Source organism: Lissotriton vulgaris, chromosome 10, assembly GCF_964263255.1.
Source record: "Lissotriton vulgaris chromosome 10, aLisVul1.2, whole genome shotgun sequence".
NCBI classification, from domain to species: domain Eukaryota; kingdom Metazoa; phylum Chordata; class Amphibia; order Caudata; family Salamandridae; genus Lissotriton; species Lissotriton vulgaris.
The window spans coordinates 829,128,696-829,151,012 of record NC_141698.1 but is presented as its reverse complement, the minus strand read 5'-3'; the positions used below and the strand labels follow the sequence as shown (position 1 = coordinate 829,151,012).

The window sequence follows — 22,317 nt, the reverse complement described above, 5'->3', positions numbered from 1 at the left end:
AAAAAAGGCATTGGCAAAACCAAAAGGTCTGGTTTTAATGTGGTAATGCATGCAGACAGCATCCACATGGTGATTGCACATTAAAGCCGGACTTATTTACTTTGCAAGTTCATGTCATAGAGATGCTAACCATAAAAATTGCATTATGAGTGAGATGTCTTCCAATTACGTTGCAACCAAACAAGAGCATATGAGGTATACCATTGCTTATTTATTCCAGACACTATACAGACGAGGCAATCGTCATGGGGCCTCCACTTGCAGTTGGAGACATTCTGAGCAAGAGGACACAATGTGGGCATGTGTCCTCGTTCATATCTTTTAGAAAAGACGGTCTAATTGATCAAGGATGCAGTGGCAATATAGGGGCCCCTATTTGCTTCTGTAACAGTATAATCGTACACCATATGTATAGTCTGAAGTGACTGGCTGAGAAATTGATAACTACAATAATGGTAGCCACCCAGTTAGCTTTATCTCTATTATGGAAAAATCACAACACGGTCAATCAACATGTGTCAGTGAGCTGAATGATGAATTGTTTTAGCACTCATTCATGCTGTCAATCATATTGAATACGATAGTGGAGCTGAACCCAGCAGCAACAGCGCCTTAGTGATGCCACTGAAAGTCCTTTCTTTTATTATTTCCCTGGGCACTCTTCGAGGGCAGTGGCAGACAAAAGGGTGCACCATGGATCAAAAAGAAATGGTGGAAGATGCTGCCATTTTGCTTCTCCTGTAGCTCTTTCACTACCTGCCGATCAAGGCCATATCACTCCTGAAAGTGAGCTAGAATCATTCATAGGTCATACAATATATCTATAGTATTTTATCAAGACCTCACAGTCACATTCCAAAATAGCAAACCTCCAAGAAAAAGTGCATTTAGTTTTCTTACCTCCAATAATGGCTGAGCTTCTATTGACTCCATCCAAGACTTGTCCTTCATTGTTTGGAAAGTTGGCACTGGCTACAAAAAGCACATGGAAAATTCAAGTTAATCTCACAGCGCATGGCAGAGTTAGATGATATTTTTGGGGAGACATGACAATCAGTTACATTTTCATTCACCCTGATTTTTTAATCATATATTTACTCAACTTTTTTTTAAAGTGCATATGTTCCTGCAGATTGGAGTAATTGAGCTAGAAATTGGGACGTCACAAGTACCAAAATCTATTCAATGATCTGTTCCTTAGACTGATTCACAACACTCCTTAGTCTGCACCCCCACCCACCTTGAACAAGTAAGGCGTGAGGGGAGGGTGTTTTTCCCTCAAGTAAACCATTTACAGTCTTGACTGTTCATTCCCGTCTACCCATCCTGGCAAGGACACTTGGTAAGTTCCAGTTTCCATAGCAGACCACATCTCCACTGTTATGTTTAGCGGGGAACACCAGACTCCCTTCTTTGATAGTGCTTGGATGTCATTGCAATTGTAATAATTCCGGGAAAAGCATGACAAGTAGAATTACAAAGAGGCTATTAGGGGCGTGTCTCATGTTGCTGGCAGCTAATTAGAATAGATTGGTCATGATGTGAAAATGTCTTGAACATGTGCAAAGCATGTACACACAGCAGTTAAATAATCTCTGTAATCCTAGAAACACACTGAAAATGAAGTAAATCTAATGCCTTTTGCTTATCTGAGGAAAAAATATGTTTGGGTATGGTATGGCCTGGTGCATGTACCTATCTGTAAAGACAGACAATACCCTTCACATTGCACAGTATAGAGGTCAGCGAATAAAATGACAGGTGGAGGTGCCTAAGCTACATAACATCCTTATCTGAGTGCAAATATTATTTTGCCTCCATTGGGGGCATATAACCATTTGTTGCTGTTTACTCAATGATCTCTCTTTCAATTTCCAATCTCACATTTTAAATCTCCAGTGTAGTTCTTCTTCCTACCACTGTAGGTCTTATTTCTCTCTTTCGCCATTGTTCCGTGGCCATTTCTTGTCTTCTCTCCCACTACTCTCTTGCTCTCCCCAAACAAAAATATTGTGCGAGTCATCTAAAACAAATAAATTTATGGATCAAGTTCTCTAAAATGTTTTATCTTATTTTCTAGTCACCTCTCTTTCTACCTTCCGAACAGCAACAGACTAGTTGAAAAACATCAGCCACTAAAGCGAGTGCTTGATAGGTCTGATATCACTTTTAATTCTGGCATACAGAGCCAATCGAACCGAAGCAGCAGCTAGCAATGGTACAAATAAACATCCTTACAACTTGCAACAGGACTGAAACTTATTGTACAGTGAAAAATATCCTGATGTCAAATGACACCATTTGAACTTGGCTTACTCAAAGAATTGTGCCACTACAGTGTGTGCATGGTGAGGTTGACATGTAGTAGGGCTAGTTTTCTCCCATTTACCAATCTAAGGATCCTTTGTTAAATATTGCATTTGTAGACTGGCTAGATGTAGAAATAAGACGCAAACTTCTATGATCACTATGCGATTATATATAAATCTATTATACACGACATGCTCATTACTCACTGACAACATTTGGGTTGTGCTATCAACAATTAAAATGCAAACATGCAAATCAGCGCTTGTATTTATATATGTAAATAATACTGGCATTAAGCCTGTTTCTAAGTGCTGGACTGTTGGAGATAAGAGGAGTGAGGCAATTTAATCAAGGGAAATTCCTGGTAAAAACCTAAGTCAATGGAAAGACTGTCAAAAACATCGCTACCCTGTCCCTCCATTTTAAGATCTAGTGTTCTGACCCTGCTAAAAACAGACGCACTCGGAGCCCTGAGCCAGATAATACACAGACTAGGAATTGTCTTCTTCGTCTTTTCTGACTAATGTCAAGACGCTGAACTCTGAACGTGCTCATACTCCGTCTGACTCACAGGTATTTGCCTGATAATATGTCCACCCTGAGCCAGTTTAAGAGTACCCTACCCGGAGAGCTTCAATTATATGCCCTGACGAGACAATCAGGTCATTATTTATGATGGGCCGTGGCTTGTAATAACATCAATTTCTAATGTGAATTACGGCTCCTGTACTTTAGTATTATTCGACCGTCGTCTCTGCACAGCTGTAGTACTTTTACGAGAAAGTAGTTTTACGCTTGATTTAGCTTCTGAACAGCGTAACGAGCCTGTTAAAATTGATTGCACTTTTGAACGCCACGCGGGCAGATGTGTGCATTTGTGTTCCTGCGCCTATGACGCTTTTCAGGTGCTATGGGTCTTTTGGACTACATTCACTGAAGTACCCAAATAGTAATGCACTGCTTTGGAATTCAAAGAGTACAAATCAACAAAAGAAAAGGAATGATACATTTATCTTCAACAATTTAGATTTCAAAATCAGGTGTCGACACGGAAAATAGCGTTTTTATGCAAGCCATTTTTTACAGTTAAGATAAACATAAAAAAGTTGGAAAATAAACACAATCTGAATAGTGCTTCTCACAATGCCCACGTTCACTCAGACGTTTGGGGGCATTTCACAAAAATAAAGTAGTGTATCGCACCCATAAAAATACTCTTTCAAATAGGTGAAAGTTTACTATTTTTTGGTATTCAAAAATATACCTAGTAGTATACACTGGTTACTGTTTTCCAGGGACTGTCACATGTGTCCTGGGAATGTCATGTCAGGCTCGCATTCCCTCATGGCATAATTCTACACAGCGTAGAATAGGCACTGGAGAAATGGTTTTATTAACCACAAAATAGGATCCCCTAGGTCTACAACAAACAGAACAAGACCTTGTGCTGGTTGTGTCCCTTTTAAAGGAACGTTACCCTCACCCACCCAACTGTGGCATGCTTCATCATAGGGTAACCCCCTCGCACAGTGAAACCTAGTCACGCTGTGGGCTAAAACCTCCTCTCTGAGAGGGAGGAGCACAGGGATGTTTTAAGAAGAGGTGTACTAATTACCGCAAAAGAGCTAAACTGTGGTGAGAGGAGCAGAGCAACATAAATGAAAATGTGATGTCTACAACTAGCTCAAGGGTTCACAAAAGACTTTTAGTGCGTCTCTGTGCCAGGGTTAAAAACCAAGCTAGAACAGGAGGATATTCAACCTGCTTCAAGGTGAAATCTCTATGGTAGGTTGACATGTTTCAGCCAATTACACTCAATAGAAATGTAGCAGCTTTCTTCAGGACCTGTTATTAAAGCTTCTGTGTGGCATTATGCTCATGTCTAGGAAAGTGATTAATGAAAAACACAGAGATGCAAAACCAGTGGTCTTTGTGGCAGCAGTCCACGTAATTGGAGAGCCACTGGCGGTTTTACCCACTATCGTCGGGCATCATACCTCTACTTTTACCCTGGCGTGGTGCTCAAGGAGTCATCATGACACTGTAGCAGTAATTCTGTGCTGCTTGCACGCCACAGAGAAGGCATGATGTAAACAGAACAAAAATAAGTTGTAAAATAAACAATGCTCACAATGTGAATAGTGTCTATGTTCGGCAGTACTACGTTTTCTGAGTCAGACATAGAACACTGCTTCTCATAGTGCCCACATTCACTAAGACGTATGGAGGCAAGTTACTAAAATAAAGTAGTGTATCATACCCATAAAAGCGATCTTTCAAATAGGTGCAAGCTTACTTTTTTTAATATTCACAAACATTCCTAGTAGTATGTCTGGAAAGTTTCACCGGTTGCAGCTTTTCAGGGATTGTCACTTGTCTCCTGGGAATGTCACATCAGGCTCACATTCTCTCAGTGCATAATTCTTCAGAGCGTAGATTATGCACTGGGAAAATAGTGCATGCTGTGCAAATGCAATTTTTTTTATTATCTTCTCTACTGGAAAGTCATTTTCCCCCCATTGAGAAACCCTTCGATCTACCTCTGCTCCATATTTTGGAGGGGACTTCCTCCCCTTTCCATCCTTAGGGGAAACAATTCACAATTTTGGGAGCATTCATAAACTTACAAGGCTTGCTGTTCAGTGTTCTGCCCATGCATGGACGTTAGTACAGCATAATTCTCAACAGTCTCTCTGCTCCCCTTTCCTGCCGAAGTCCTCAAGAAGGTCATCAACCACCAACGTACAAAACACCTGGAAAGAAACAAGCTGCTGGACGCCTTCCAATCTGGGTTCAGTGCCAACCACAGCACCCAGACCACCCTGATCACTCCCACTGATGACACCAGAACGCTCCTCAATGGGGGAGAAATAGCAGCTCTGATCCTCCACACCTCTCAGCAGCGTTTGATACCATATCCCACCAAACACTCATCAAAAGACTCCACCATATCGGGATCCAGGGAGATGCCCTCAAATGGATCACATCCTTCCTCACAGGACAAAACCAGAGAATCCGCCAATATTCCTTCACCTCGGAATCCAAGAGCATCATCTGTGGCATCCCTTAAGGTTTATCCCTCAGCCACACACTGTTCAACACCTATATGACTCCCCTGGCCTACATCATCAGAACCCATGGCTGCAACATCATATCCTACGCATACGACATCCAGCTCATCCTCTCGCTGTCAGAAGGCCCCTCCACTGCTAAGACCAACTTCCACAACTGCATGACGAGCATTGCCACCTGGATGAAGACCAACTGCCTGAAGCTCAACACAGACAAGAAGGAATGCTGATTGTTGGGAACAACACCTCCCGGTGGAACAACATCTGGTGGCCCTCCAAACTCAGACCCATTCCAACAGACCATGCTTGCAACCTAATCATCATCCTAGACAGCAAACTCCCCATGAAGTGCCAGATCAATGCAGTCTCCTCTGTTTGCTTTGACACACTCCACATGCTCTGAATGGTCTTCAGATGGCTTTCTGCCGAAAACAGGAAAACCACCACTCAAGTCCTAGTCACCAGGTGGCTGGACTACAGCAAAGCATTCCATACGGTGATCACCACCCAACTCCTGAAAAGACTCCAGATGATACAGAACTCAGCAACCAGACTCACCTTTGACTTTCTGAGATGGACCCCCCACCTCTGGAATCTCCACTGGCTTCCTATTCAGAAAAGATGCCAATTCATGATGCGGACATACGCCTTCAAGGCCGTCCATAACCAAGGACCAGCATATATCAACCACCTCTGGAACTTTCACACACCGTCCAGACACCTGCCGTGCCCATCTGCCCAAGCCACAGTGGAGGACGATCCTTCTCCTACCTTGCAGTAAAGTCCTGGAAGGAGCATCCCCTCCACCTCTGAACAACTTTCTTGTTCACAGAATTTAGAAAGGACCTCAAGAATTGGCTCTTCAACTGATCCCAGCATGATTCTAGCGCCTGGATATACTCGCAGGTGATTAGCAAAGCTCTACAAATCAGACTTGATTGATTGATAACAGCAAAGAAATTCACAATAGTAAACATATTCATGTCCGTCAGGATTCCTACAGTGAATTTATGGAGGCATTTGAGGGCATAAACATGCATTTGCAGGCAAACGTTTCCTTGTGCATTTCACCTATGATCTTTATAATACCAATATTTTATACGAGACCTACTCCTGATATTACCCAGTAACAGAAAAAGATGATGGATGGAATGCTGATCATTGTCAAAAATTCACATTAGAACAGAGATCTGGGCCTAAATAAATACTTTTTTGGCTCACCAAGCCATTCCACTTTGTACTCAGCCATATGCAAATCAGTCTTGACCCTGCCCACACCGCCAGGCCAGGTCACCTCTGTACCGGAAACAAGCTTCCTGGGACCGGTTTTGGGGTATCACTCCTCATCAGCCAGGCTAGCTTGAATCCAATGGCATAGTTAACACGGGACCCACGTCTGGGCATACCCTTCTCACCTGTGTTGACTATAGGAACACAAAAAGATGATGGATGGAATGCTTAAAATTGTGAAACATTCATCCTTCTAAGCTTTGCCCCGAATCTCCAAAACGAAGAAAACACTGCATGCCCTCAAATTGTTGGTTACCACCTCGGACCTATGCCCAGCGAATGCCACCATTACTATCTACAACAATGGTATGATTCTTATACAAGCCTCTAACGATAATCTCGATATCATAGACAGGTTCTTCCCTACTCTCAAGAAAGCAGTAAACAGTAAAAATAGCACCCTCACCGCACCCTTGCATCTTCAGGATTAAAAGGCCGCCCTAACTCCTCTTCTTCAAAATACATCAAACTCTCCCAATCTGACAAGTGTCGTCCCTGACATTGTGCCCAGCCCCCCAGACACGTCTGATCCAAATACAAATGGGTCCCTTGGCCCAGGTGAGACTGGGTTGCAGCCACCAACCCCAGCAGTGCAGAAACCCCCAGTAATCCCTACGACCCAGTCCGTTTGGTCGAGGCCACACCTGGATCCCTCAGCCCAGAAGAGACAGGGTTAGGCTTTGCTACCGATTTCATCATGACAGACGCACCACTGTTATCCCTGCCATCTTCGCAGGATGGCCCCAAACCGGATGCCACCAACACCGACCTCCTCTTTCCCCTTTCATACCAAGCGGATTGCTTAGATCCCCCTCACCCACTGTCCTCCTTGATATCTGAGGGGACCCTTACACCCGCTACACTCACCCCACCCATCCAATCATAGAGCATCATGACCATTCCCCAACTTTATAAGGAAGCCCCTATCCGGCTGCCTCGCCTATATACCACACCACTCATGGACGTTGACCCCACAACAAACCTCCCGGTTCAGCTTCCTGCATCGACCCCTATTGAAGTTATCCCCAAGCAAATGGAGAACGTGATATTGCAAACTGAACCTACTGGTGGATCGCCCGCCATAATGGATCATACACCCATACCTAATGTAGATATCCGCAAGCAATTGGAGAACATGACCATGCAAACTGACACTACGGGTGGATCGCACTCCATAACTGATCACACCTACTACCTACTTTCCCAATTCCGTCTGGATCACTCGACTCAATGAGTTAACCACTAGCCTATCCCATCTCAAGGACAAAATGCATAAACTATCTACGATCACTAAAGAACTTCTTAACATACACAGAGCCACCAACGGCACCGTGAACCAAATCAGTCTCCAAATGAGAAATTGCATCCCCACGAATGCTCACACCCAGAACACTAGTCAGTATAACCAAATCAACGTTAAACTTAGTAGACACATATCCAAGTTCACACACCCCAAAAGCACTAATCCGGGTAGTTCACTCTCCCCATCGTGGCCTGGGAGGTCAAGCGATGAACTCTCAGACAGAGACATAGACGGCCTCCTTACATCCTATGCCTGGGCAACAGACAACAGTAAGTCGCAATGTGGCACTATTCAATCCATTGTAACCAATTCTCTCAGAGAACTGACTCTCAACAACAGATCTGTAAATAGAGATAACCTCAGAAATATCAACTTAGAACAGATTGCCCTAAACTCCTCTATTAACAAGTTGAAGTGTGGGCTCATTAATTGCAGATCTGCAAGCATACATGCTCCTTATTTTAGAGAATGATTTTGACATCATGGTCCTTTACAGAAACATGGCTAAATAGTTCCTCCTCGCTCATCCTTGACCTACTGGTTCCTCCTTCCCACAACCTAATCCGACTAGACAAAATCGGGAAGCTGGGGGAGGGGTAGTCAACATTTATCGTTACTCAATATCAGTCAAGCAAGCAGACTCCATCAGTCTATCCTCCTGTGATTATCTACGTATTAATATCTCTGATGCTAAGCTCGTCGCCAGCAAGCTTCACATATTCTACCACACCCTCAGGCGATAACTTGACTTGTATCGACAAGATAATTGAGATCATGGCATCCAATGCCAACTCACAAGTACCTCAAATTTCCTTGGGTGACTTTAACCTTCACTGGAACAACGCACACAATCATATTGTAGGCTGTCTTAAAGAGTTTCTGTCAGAACAGGAGGTATCTCAATTCTGTGACAGCCCAGCTCATAACAAGGGAGAGACATTGGACCTCATCATTGCAAAAACAAACATAATTCTACTAGAATCCATCTCCCAATGCGATTGATCTGATCATTATTGCATCCTCATCTCCATCAATATCGAAGTTACTCAAAAAAGGGGCCAACCCTCAAAAACAAGACAATGGAAAAGGAACTTACAAAATATCAACCCCATCACCTTGGTAAACCGTTGCAACCTGACCCTGACCCTCATGACGGACATGACTGATGTACATGACCTCACAATCTTCTACAATTCCACTTTACTCAAAATCCTGGACTCTGCAGCGCCCCTCCAAGAAAAAAACATCTCCAAAATTACCTAACCCTGGTTCAATGAGGCCCTTAAATCGGAGCGACGGCATCTAAGAGTTGCAGAGCGTCTATGGAAACATGCTCCTACCACTGATAACCTTGATCACCTTAGAAGGTTAAGGAATTCATACAATAGGAATATTCTTAAGGCAAAGGCAGACTTTTTCAGAACCCAGCTGAACCAAGCTATCAACCGGTCAAAAAAACTCTTTGAAATCGTCAAGCAACAATCATGCAATACTAACTCTAGGGAACTAAATGACCTGGCCACACCTACCTGTGATGTGCTTGCCAATTTCTTCCACGAAAAGACTAAGACCACCAAGCTAGTCAATCCAAAAAGGCGCTCCCGCAATCTATGGTCCAAGTTTCTAAATGTTGCGCTTTATTCAAAGTCCATTTCAATAATCCAGGGAAAGTCACAAAAAACAATGCCTCATGGTACACCTTCTCGCCAATCTCTCAACAAATAATCGATAACACTCTTCAAGCAATCAACTCCACCAATAATTTCTCTGACCCCCTGCCTCCTGCCCTGTTCAACATTTTAAAAACATCTATCCTACCGCTGTGGGCAAAAATTGGAAATGCCTCCCTGAGACAAGGTGACATTCCGGACTGCATTTAAATAGGGCAGGTCACACCTATACTAAAGAAAGCTGACACCACTCTATCTGATCTCAACAGCTACTGCCCTATATCCAACATCCCTACTTTGGCAAAACTGTTAGAGAAATGTGTACAAATTCTATTATACAACCATATTGAGAATTACAACCTCTTAGACAGTCACCAATCCGGCTTCCGCCAAGGTCACAACACAGAATCTGCACTCATACACATTATGGACGACATACTTAAAATGCTTGACCGCAATGAGTCACGCCTATTGATACTTCTTGACCGGTCCTCCGCCTTCGATATGGTCAAGCATGAGAACCTTATGTCCCTATTGGAATGAAGGATGGGCCTCTCGGGCACAGTGTTGCAATGGTTCTCCTCCTAAAATAACAGAACTCAAAGAGTCAAGATGAAGAATTCACTTTCGCCACACTCTGTGGTCACCCTGGGTGTCTCTCAGGGATCGGCCCTATCACCCATCCTTTTTAACCTCCTAATAGAACCTTTGGCGAACGCACTGAAATCAGCGAACATTCTATATCACCTGTACACGGATGACACCCAGCTGTATCTGAAAATCTCCACCACAGATGACTTATTTGCCCTCAACACTATTCTACTGAACACACAAAGCTGGCTCACTAACAACCACCTCATGCTGAATACCAAAACACGGAATTCATTCTCATCTCGCCACCGAACCACACACCGAAGTTAGACCTATGGTTAAAACACCTAACCTCCTTTCACTGTGTTCCCCTCATCATTGACTCAGCAAAATCCCTAGGCATCACCATAGACAACCATCTGAATATGCAGTTGCACATCTCTAATGCCACCAAGGGACCTAATCATAAGTTGAGTATACTAAGGAAACTCAAACCCTTCCTCCCTCAGGCTGATCTAGAAATGACAGTGCATGCCCTAGTGCTGCCAATATTAGACTACGGAAGCACCACTCTCTCTGTGGTCTCCCCAAATACGTGCTGGCTCCGCTGAGGGCATCATTGAATGCTGCGGCTAGACTGGCATCAGGAATCAAAAGAAATGGGCACATCTCTCCGACCTTGAAAGCCCTGAACCGGTTGCTTAACGAGGCAAGACTACACCTAAAAGTGGTCTGCATGACACACAAAGCAATTCATAACAATACACCCATTTATTTGGCTCTAAATCTAGAAAGGTCTGGAGGTTGCAGACAACAGCCAAGTGCGAGTACTTTCCTTCTGAAACCTCAATCCTTACATAAGAAGAGAACTGGCTGCAGAGCTTTCTCAGGGATTGCACAAAAGATTTGGTACTCCTTACCTCCAGTAGTGCGTGGAATCTCTTCCTTTACCGCCTTCAAAAAAGAAGTAAAAAAATACTACTAATGAACAAATTCACGTCTAAAGTCTTAATTCTAGGCTGACACCAAGTCATCTATAAGACCCGCATACCATTGCCTATCTCCAGTTTAATGTACAAGACTAATATATGTAAGATTAAAACCACAGCCCTTAATGCTCAATAACTGAATGTAGTGTAAAGCTTAGCTGGCCTCGGATCCCCCTTGGTTATCGATGTACTTTATACCCATTGTGAATCGAATGAGGATATATATGTTTATTTGCTAGCACAATCACCTAATGTTCAATAACTGTATATTGTGCAACGTCCTGCAGATTCCAGGACCTCTATGTTTGTCATCCATATATTATATATCTCTTTTGTATGAATTGACACACTTGAATGCTTGTATACCACCTCATTCATTTATGTTTTTATACTGTATACTGTAAAGCGCTCGGATACCCTTGTGGGTCACGTTTACGCTATATAAAACTTTATAAATAAATTCATCCCCAGTACAGAGATCTGGGCCTAAATCCATCGCTTTTTTGCTCACCATGCCATTCCTGCTTGGATCCAGCCATATGCAAATCAGTCTTGTCGCTGCTCCCCATGGGAACAGTCCAGCCTAAACAGCCAGGCCCTGGACCAAAAACAAGCAGCCTGGGGCCGGTTGCATAGGCTGCACTGGGGAGGCATGGTGGGCATAGAAATGATGGATTTAACCCAGATCTGTGACTGGGAGTGCATTTTTGACATCCAGCACGGAGTTTAGCAGACCATGCCCCCAGTACTCGCCACAGGCTGACTTGCACAGCTTTCTGTCCTCACATAGCCCATCTGTATGCTTTGCAGATGACAAATTGTGGGGTCCCAAACTCCCCTTCTTATAGTCCATTTCCATACACAAAATTTAATTTATGGGTCTTTGAGTTCAGTCAGTCAAAAGTACTTTATTCGGCTCATTTCAAAAACCATAAAAGTATACACACATCAGAAATCAAGATCATAGTACATTCTTAAAACCTGAACATAATAAATATGATTTAAAAAAACCCTCAAAAAAAGATACTATTTACAACAAGGCCAATTCATTTTTTTCCCCTGAGTCTCATAACTATTGATAAAAAACATGCCACATTAAAAATTTCCCAAGTATTCGACAGTAACTGAATGTACGTGAGGGCTGGTTTTACTTGTCTAAACCCTTTATATTTAATCAGGGGTATAATGAACTTTTTCCGTGGCTCCACAAAATATTTATAAATGAACATAAAATGTGCAGTGTCCATTATAGAAAAACCATCACACGGACAAATGTCTAAATCTTTTGTTTTAGTCCAACTTGGTCGTTGGGTAAGGAGTAGATGGATTTTGTTCAACCTGAACCTAGTTAGGAGAAAACGGTGGTTAGAATTATTAAATATTTTCAGATATAATTCAATATCGTTTCAATTAATTAAGAGTTGGTGAGCCCTCACGGTCACCTTACTCAATTCCATTTCCTCCCTTGCAAAGCTCTTATTCAGCATAAAAGTGTCTTCGGTCCATTTCACATCTCCCTTAACCATGTTTTGGGGCTGGGTGAACAATTCTGGGCGACCTAATGAATCGGCTAATACTTTAACATATTTCAACCATGGAATGGATAAACTGTGATCCAGAGTCAGACAATCATTCATAATTTCATTATTTAAGACCAGTTCTGGATTTATCCATGTTGGTATCCATTTTAAAAGAGGTGCCACAGTTATACGATCTTCCAAATAACCAACCCCAAGTTCCTGATGGACAATATAACCAAGGGTTGATTGGGGCACTGATAGGATATCTGTCAAAAATGTATCCTCAGCGATCTGTAGGTGTTTTACATTTTTAAATCCCCATAGGCCTGCTCCATACATAGCAATGGAGACGCATTTTGCTTCGTAAACTTTCAATACAGCTTCCAATGGTTTCACCCCTAATTTACGGGAGAAATCTAAAACGCCCGAAATTGCTCTTACAAAAACATTTCGTTTAGCGGCCATTTGGGGCAGCCAAGTGGAACTGTCATCAAAAATGGCCCCAAGATATGGAAAACTCGAAACTCTAGATAGCCTGTTGCCCTCACAATACAAAGTTTTTAATTTTTTTCCTTTACTCCCAACCGCCATTACAGGAGATTTGGAATAATTAACACTAAGATCTAGTGCATTCATAAAATTATAAAATGAGTTTAAAAAAGACATTGGAGGCCTACTGTTGTACGTGCTAAAAGAGCAGCGTCATCTTTGAGTTATATTTTGGGGTTCTGCTTATTTTATGTGTATATTTTTCACTCACTTCTTCCTCTTGAAAGACTGTCTGTCACAGCAGGAGAGACTTTGAAGCAGATAGTCCCTTGGGCGTGACTATAGATCACACCTGGATATCAGCCACAGCGATATGTGCATCAAAAGGTTAATCACGGGCTCCCACCCTACTCTTCAGGAATCCCTTATAAGTACCATCTCCTTCCCAAGATGTCCCTAGGCCCTTCATTGTGTTCTCTCACTGAATCAAAGAGCACCTTTTGTAGTGTACAGGGGGAGTCTATCTTTCCCTTCTCCAGTGTGTGTCCCATCCAGCCCACAGGAATGCAACAATACACAAATCTGTCTGGTGAGATTCCTCTACTCCTTATGTCTTCATCAGACAGGCCTGTGCTACCCACAATGGAACCCAGGGTCCTTCACGTAACGTATCATTGCAGGCACACTGGCACTCAGTGTATGGACACAGTACACACTCTACTGTTACCTTCATTCATTGTGGCCTCACAAACTCACAAATTCAGCACATACATTCGTTCTGTGCACTGTTCAGTACTGTAGCCTTTCTGTGTTGTGCCATGGTGTAATATTTGAAAACACACACATTGCCATTACACACATTCATCCTACACTCTCTAGACAAACCTTTCATGAATTGTACTGTTTGCAACCACACATACACCCTGCACATGCTTCCACTGCGCTCACATTGTACAGCACTATATCTCTCATGTAATGTATTCCTCACAGGCATACATACACTGCACAGCACTGCTCTGAGCCTGTACTGTACCCTTTCCAGCAACACATACAGCCAGTGCTCAGAATCCTCACTGCTGCGCAGCATTTTAAGCCATAGGTGAGTTAAGCACACAGCAGCGGCACTTTAAAATGGTGAGCGAACCTGTGCCTCACTCCAGTGACACTGGGTAAAAAGGGCCTGTTCACTTCTACTGATCACTACAGGGAATCCTACGAACACTGTGCTCATGCTGCTTAACTCCCAGTGAAGGCAGTCCCCTTCCACCACAATGAGGGTAGTGCTTTTGGGGGGCCCTCCTGGTTCAACAAAACCACATTCATGAGACAGGCCTGTGTCATGATGCACATTCATGATCCGTCTTTATCTTTGACAATAGAAATTAGTGTTACAGACAACAGTACAGTCAGGCATTCAAGGCAGGGGTACATGTCCTTTACCATGCCCAAGACTTTTCAGTCCCAACAGCGCAATTAACGGGTGGTATAGGTTTTACAAGATTTCAGTTTGCAAACAATGTTTCCATGCAAATTCCTCGAGTAATTCCTGGAGGGATTTTCAGAGGGACAATCTCGCACAAGTAATCTAAATAAAAATAGGCACAAATATTGTATGCAATCAACCATGGATTACCCAATTTTTCTTTGGGAAGTATATACCATCTGTTTCTAAATTGCTTACAGTGGCATTTGTAAATTAGTGTTGTAACCCTGGAGTCGAGTTCCCAACAGGTATTATGTAGAGACAATTTCAAAGGTGTACGCAATATGCATTACAAGAAAGGAAAACCAAGGAGTCAAAGGGTTTAAAGAGAGGGTAGTCTTATTTTCATAAGAGGTAGAACAGAAAACTTTCAAGGTTCAATACAGTTAAGGCAGCACTGTACAGAGTGGATCTTGTGACAACCCGGTGACACTTGGTGCAGGTGCTATATACAATCTGTGACCAGTGAGTGTGCAAGTGTTTAAAACCAACAGCATAGGCGACGCATAAATCAGGATATAAACATCAGATAATGGCCCCAACAGAGACAAGTAACCATTACTTGAAACACAATAATTAGTATGGGAGCACAAAACGTGAATTGCGTCGTAAAATTTGAGCTGTCTAGTCGACGGCGTTTCGATCCCGGTTGGTTGGGATCCTCATCAGGACGGGGTTGTCGATGAGAACAGTGCTGTGGGCAAAAAGGTAGTTTGAGCATGGGGTATGGGATAGGAGAACGGACAGGGTAAGGAAGTGCACAGGTGCTTAATCCGGTTCTGAGTTGCGAACTAAGAGGTGTAATGAAGTGGGTGGGTGATGGCCGGAATTGGACTGGGGGTGGTGGCATAGGGAGTGGCTAGGGTCTGGCAGACTGCGGGGTAAAATACCGTTAATTTCCAGAGAGTCTGGGTGATAAATTGGTCAGTACAGGGTCGCCACATATGGGAGATGGAAACTCACACTTAGGCTCTGGCAGGATGATGAGGTTGCAATCCTGGATATAGACTCGATCGTCAAAGGCTACTAGGGAGCAATAGGTAAACAAAGTTTTAGAGGGTGACCATACATGTTAGACATGATTAGATACCCTGGTAACAGTGATTACCTGAGTGATTCTTCCATCTGAGCAGCGGGTGGTAATGGCGAAACCTGGGCCGAAGAATGGCGGGAGAGGGAGGAGAGAAGGACAAGTGCTTAACATTAGCGCAAAACGGAAACTAAAGTCCGCTACAAATCTAAGTGTGGCTGAGCGCTTGGTGTGCGCTTCAGACTGTATCTTACCTGATTTAATCAGGGCTGAGTGCCGTTACTGGGGGTCTGCTGTCACAGCGGCGAGCGGGCAGTAAATGCGTTAGCTAACCGCGGTAGTGGAACACCTAGATATGAATCAGGAAGTGAGCCGGGCAGGGGCGGAGTCACGCGGCTCCCAGGGGCGTGGCGGGGGAGTGCACCGGTCAGACATTGGCTGTCCCGGAGCAGTGGGATGGGGTCCTTCCCACACGGAGGCAAGACTGCGGGATGTTTACGGGGGTTGTCTGGGCGATATTCGAGGGGGAAGAGTCAGCAGTAGATCAGACCGAACGCGCCTGTGGTGGAGGAGAGAGGGAGTGACTATGCTCAGGTATTGGGCGGGGGTGTCCATGGTTCTTCTGCAGATACTGGAGTGGCCCCATGATATGCATTGAGACATATTTCAATATATGAATACGTTCATTCGGCGTATTTACATGAAATATTTACAAATTAAACAAGTTGCATCAACATGTCAAAAGCATTCATTAAATAACATGTATTTACATCACTATGGACAGACTCAAAGAAGGGATAGATATAGACAGATTTGATACAGTGGACAGGGGGTCTAGATGGAGATGGTGTTTGTCCATTCATCAAGGGTATTTAACCATTGGTTTACCGAGTCCACTCGTGAAATCCATTTGCATTCTGCTCTATTGAGCAGTGCTGTCATGTTACCGCCCCTGACAGGCAGTGTTGGTTTTTCAATAACTAGCCATCTCAGGTCGGTATCTATGTGTGATTTTTCCAGGAAGTGTGCGACCAGCGGGGCCGTCAGAACTTTGCAGTTGATTCTGCTTTTGTGCTGTATTATCCTTTGTTTGACCATTTGGGTGGTTTGGCCAATATAGATTAGTTCACATGGGCAACGGATGGCATAGATGACGTTTTGAGTCTTGCAGTTTGAGTGGTGAGAAAGTGGGTGAGTATGTCCATTGTACACAAATTCCTTGGTGTTGTAGGTTAATTCACAGACGCTACATGATTGGCATTTGAAGTGTCCTATTACTGGTGGCAAGCCCCAGGCCGCGGTGATGGTATGTTTGTCCAAGTTAGCAGTGGGCCATGTAATGGCGTGAACAAGATGGTTGGCAATGTTGTTGCCTCTCTGATATGAGAAGAGGGGTGGATCGTGGAATTGTTCGTCACACCTCAGTACTGCCCAATTTTTCTTGATTATTTTTGCTACTCTGTTGCTGTCTGGGCTAAAAACAGAGACAAAGGGGATTCGGTTCATGGGTTTTTTGTTTTGGTTTGGAACTAGTAAATTCTCACGATGGTTATACCAGGCGCGTTTCTTAGCTTGGTTAATCAGGCGTCGTGGATATCCCCTATTTACAAGTTTTGTGGCCAAGAAGTCTGCCTCCCTGAAGTAGTCCTTGCGCCATTTACAATTGCGCCGGATTCGGAGGAATTGGCCGAAAGGGAGACCATCTCGTAGACCCCTTGGATGGTTGCTAGAGTAATGCAGTAGGGTATTCCGTTCAGTTGGTTTGCGGAAGAGCGATGTTCCTAGTTTTCCTTCTTCTGCATGTATAATGACATCCAGAAATGGTAAGTCATTTGTTTTGGTCTCACTGGTGAATCTGAGGTGTTCTTGTGAGGAATTTAGCCAGGTCAAGAAGGGTTGCAGAGAGTCGGCAGTTCCATTCCAAATCAATAGAATGTCGTCTATATATCAACGCCACAGATGGATTTGGGGTCGATATGGGTTGATGGAGTTCAGAATTAGTGATTTTTCCAAATTATGGACATACAGGATAGCAAAGTTCGGTGCAAAGCACGCGCCCATAGATACTCCCTTGATTTGGAGGTAGTATATATTTTTATACATGAAGTAGTTGTTTTGAAGTGCCACTCTCAGGAGGTCCATGATAAAATCAGTAGGGATTTTTGCTGGTTGGGGTCTCGAACATAGTAGGTTTTTTATTACCTCGAGTCCTTCATCATGGGGAATGTTAGTATAAAGGGACTCGATGTCCAGGCTGGCCATGGTTTGGGCGTTTAGTTCAAAGGCTTGGTCTTCTATGGTATTGATTAGGTCCATAGTGTCGCGTATGTAGGTATCAGTGATGGGTACAAATTCTTTAATGATTGCATCCAGATACTTCCCTAGAGGTTCCAAGATTGAACCACACCCTGATACGATGGGTCGTCCAGGTGGGTTATTGGCGTCTTTGTGGATCTTAGGGAGGACGTATAGGACCGGGGTCCGAGGATGAGGGTTGTTCAAAAATTCGAATTCCTTCTTGGTGATGATATTATTTTCTCTGGCTGTAGTAGTAATACAGAGAATTTTCTGTTTGATATCAGCCATGGGGTCTTTGGTGAGAACCCGATAATGTTCATGGTTAGATAGTTGTCGCTCCACTTCTTTGTCATACTGGGTATTATTTAGAACGACAATACCACCACCCTTGTCTGCGGGCTTGATGACAATGTCCGAGTTGTTTTGTAGGGTGTTCAGGGCTTCTTTTTCTGCCAAGGGTAGATTGTACGGAATAAACCGCGGGGTAGTTTTAAGATCCATTACTTCTTTGAGGACAAGCCGCTCAAATGTTAAAATTTCAGGTGTCATCTGATTGGATGGCGGATTGAAGGTAGAAGGAAGTCTAAATGGGGAGATTTGATTCAACACGGTGTTAGGTTTGTCCGAGAAGAAATGTTTCAGTCGTATTCTTCTGAAGAATTTGAGAAGGTTCGATTGTAGTTCCAAGAAGTTAGTTCTGACTGTTGGCACAAATGAAAGACCCCGTGAGAGAAGTCCAGTTTCTTCCAAAGTCAGTGTGTGGTCTGATAAGTTGAAGATGGGGATGGACAACGCCGTAGTGGTTGCCTCCTGATTATTGGTTACTGGGGTTGTCCCCACTGGTAATACCGGTTGCGGGTTTGGCGAAAGCCTGGGACTGGAGGTTGATACGTTCTGGTCCTGGTTTGGCGGTTCTGTGGTGGAGGTGGATGTTGTCCGCGTCCGCGGCCTCGTCCTAAAAAACCAGGGGGTAGTAGTGGCTGTGGTCCAGAGGTTGTTGCGTCTGCGTCCTCTGCAGAGCTGTTGGAGGAGACCGAGAAGGTGACTCGTTGGTTGTTCCTATATCTTCCCCAGTTCTGTGTTCTTGGGGGGTTTTGTTGGGTGTTATAAAATTCCTCGTTCAGATAGGGATATGTATTTTCAACTTTATAGTTTTTTATGTCCTTCTCTACTTTGTTAGCCTTTTTGTTGATTTCAAAGGTATTAAAGGTGGCGATGGTACTATTGATTTTATCCAGCAGGCTTTTGGCATCCGTGAGGGTTGTATCGACTTGGATAAGTTTTTCAAGTTCCTCAATTTCTTGCAGTTCCAGACGACTGTGTTCTATGGCTGTATCTATCCCCAGGACCATCCAGTGACGAGAGCACGTAGTTGCTAGGTGGCTAAAGCTGGTCCTGAATTTAACGTCTTGGGTGAAGATCGCCGGGGTGTTACGAATTTGGAGCCCCAAGGGAATAACACCTGAGCGTAGATAATCCGTTAGCATCCGGGCATGCAAGTCGGTTCTGATCTGTTTTTTCTTCAGCTTCTCGAGTTTGTCCAGAAGGGCACGGGAGGTGTTAGGGGTAGTGGATGTTGACGCTGACTGTGGTGCGCCCGACAGTAATGAGGGACCAGTCAGTCGTGATTGGATATAATCCTCTGAATAGGTGAGAGACTCCTTGGACATCGTGTGTAGGCCAAGAGGTAATACACAGATAAATACCCAATTGAATGTGGTATATAGATTGAGGTACACAGAGGTACCGCTCTCGCAGCAACAGCTGCTCTTAATATGTATAAAGACAACAGGAGATGACCCATAAACCACGTTGGGATGGGTGTGTCATGAGGATAAGAACAGTTCCCAACAGGTATTATGTAGAGACAATTTCAAAGGTGTACGCAATATGCATTACAAGAAAGGAAAACCAAGGAGTCAAAGGGTTTAAAGAGAGGGTAGTCTTATTTTCATAAGAGGTAGAACAGAAAACTTTCAAGGTTCAATACAGTTAAGGCAGCACTGTACAGAGTGGATCTTGTGACAACCCGGTGACACTTGGTGCAGGTGCTATATACAATCTGTGACCAGTGAGTGTGCAAGTGTTTAAAAACAACAGCATAGGCGACGCATAAATCAGGATATAAACATCAGATAATGGCCCCAACAGAGACAAGTAACCATTACTTGAAACACAATAATTAGTATGGGAGCACAAAACGTGAATTGCGTCGTAAAATTTGAGCTGTCTAGTCGACGGCGTTTCGATCCCGGTTGGTTGGGATCCTCATCAGGACGGGGTTGTCGATGAGAACAGTGCTGTGGGCAAAAAGGTAGTTTGAGCATGGGGTATGGGATAGGAGAACGGACAGGGTAAGGAAGTGCACAGGTGCTTAATCCGGTTCTGAGTTGCGAACTAAGAGGTGTAATGAAGTGGGTGGGTGATGGCCGGAATTGGACTGGGGGTGGTGGCATAGGGAGTGGCTAGGGTCTGGCAGACTGCGGGGTAAAATACAGTTAATTTCCAGACAGTCTGGGTGATAAATTGGTCAGTACCGGGTCGCCACATATGGGAGATGGAAACTCACACTTAGGCTCTGGCAGGATGATGAGGTTGCAATCCTGGATATAGACTCGATCGTCAAAGGCTACTAGGGATCAATAGGTAAACAAAGTTTTAGAGGGTGACCATACATGTTAGACATGATTAGATACCCTGGTAACAGTGATTACCTGAGTGATTCTTCCATCTGAGCAGCGGGTGGTAATGGCGAAACCTGGGCCGAAGAATGGCGGGAGAGGGAGGAGAGAAGGACAAGTGCTTAACATTAGCGCAAAACGGAAACTAAAGTCCGCTACAAATCTAAGTGTGGCCGAGCGCTTGGTGTGCGCTTCAGACTGTATCTTACCTGATTTAATCAGGGCTGAGTGCCGTTACTGGGGGTCTGCTGTCACAGCGGCGAGCGGGCAGTAAATGCGTTAGCTAACCGCTGTAGTGGAACACCTAGATATGAATCAGGAAGTGAGCCGGGCAGGGGCGGAGTCACGTGGCTCCCAGGGGCGTGGCGGGGGAGTGCACCGGTCAGACATTGGCTGTCCCGGAGCAGTGGGATGGGGTCCTTCCCACACGGAGGCAAGACTGCGGGATGTTTACGGGGGATGTCTGGGCGATATTCGAGGGGGAAGAGTCAGCAGTAGATCAGACCGAACGCGCCTGTGGTGGAGGAGAGAGGGAGTGACTATGCTCAGGTATTGGGCGGGGGTGTCCATGGTTCTTCTGCAGATACTGGAGTGGCCCCATGATATGCATTGAGACATATTTAAATATATGAATACGTACATTCGGCGTATTTACATGAAATATTTACAAATTAAACAAGTTGCATCAACATGTCAAAAGCATTCATTAAATAACATGTATTTACATCACTATGGACAGACTCAAAGAAGGGATAGATATAGACAGATTTGATACAGTGGACAGGGGGTCTAGATGGAGATGGTGTTTGTCCATTCATCAAGGGTATTTAACCCTTGGTTTACCGAGTCCACTCGTGAAATCCATTTGCATTCTGCTCTATTGAGCAGTGCTGTCATGTTACCGCCCCTGACAGGCAGTGTTGGTTTTTCAATAACAAGCCATCTCAGGTCGGTATCTATGTGTGATTTTTCCAGGAAGTGTGCGACCAGCGGGGCCGTCAGAACTTTGCAGTTGATTCTGCTTTTGTGCTGTATTATCCTTTGTTTGACCATTTGGGTGGTTTGGCCAATATAGATTAGTTCACATGGGCAACGGATGGCATAGATGACGTTTTGAGTCTTGCAGTTTGAGTGGTGAGAAAGTGGGTGAGTATGTCCATTGTACACAAATTCCTTGGTGTTGTAGGTTAATTCACAGACGCTACATGATTGGCATTTGAAGTGTCCTATTACTGGTGGCAAGCCCCAGGCCGCGGTGATGGTATGTTTGTCCAAGTTAGCAGTGGGCCATGTAATGGCGTGAACAAGATGGTTGGCAATGTTGTTGCCTCTCTGATATGAGAAGAGGGGTGGATCATGGAATTGTTCGTCACACCTCAGTACTGCCCAATTTACAAGTTTTGTGGCCAAGATGTCGCCCAGACAACCCCCGTAAACATCCCGCAGTCATGCCTCCGTGTGGGAAGGACCCCATCCCACTGCTCCGGGACAGCCAATGTCTGACCGGTGCACTCCCCCGCCACGCCCCTGGGAGCCACGTGACTCCGCCCCTGCCCGGCTCACTTCCTGATTCATATCTAGGTGTTCCACTA

At 44.2% G+C, this 22,317-nt stretch overlaps 1 protein-coding gene across 1 annotated transcript in view; it reads right to left on the bottom strand.

Moving 5' to 3' along the window:
* Window positions 1-22,317, bottom strand: part of LOC147688844 (contactin-associated protein-like 2) — a 154,039-nt gene that overhangs the window by 57,075 nt on the left and 74,647 nt on the right. Inside the window, exon 3 of the mRNA XM_086941751.1 lies at window positions 901-972. Within this exon, the coding sequence (XP_086797877.1) occupies window positions 901-972 (72 nt within the window). The remainder of the gene's footprint in view (window positions 1-900; window positions 973-22,317) is intronic.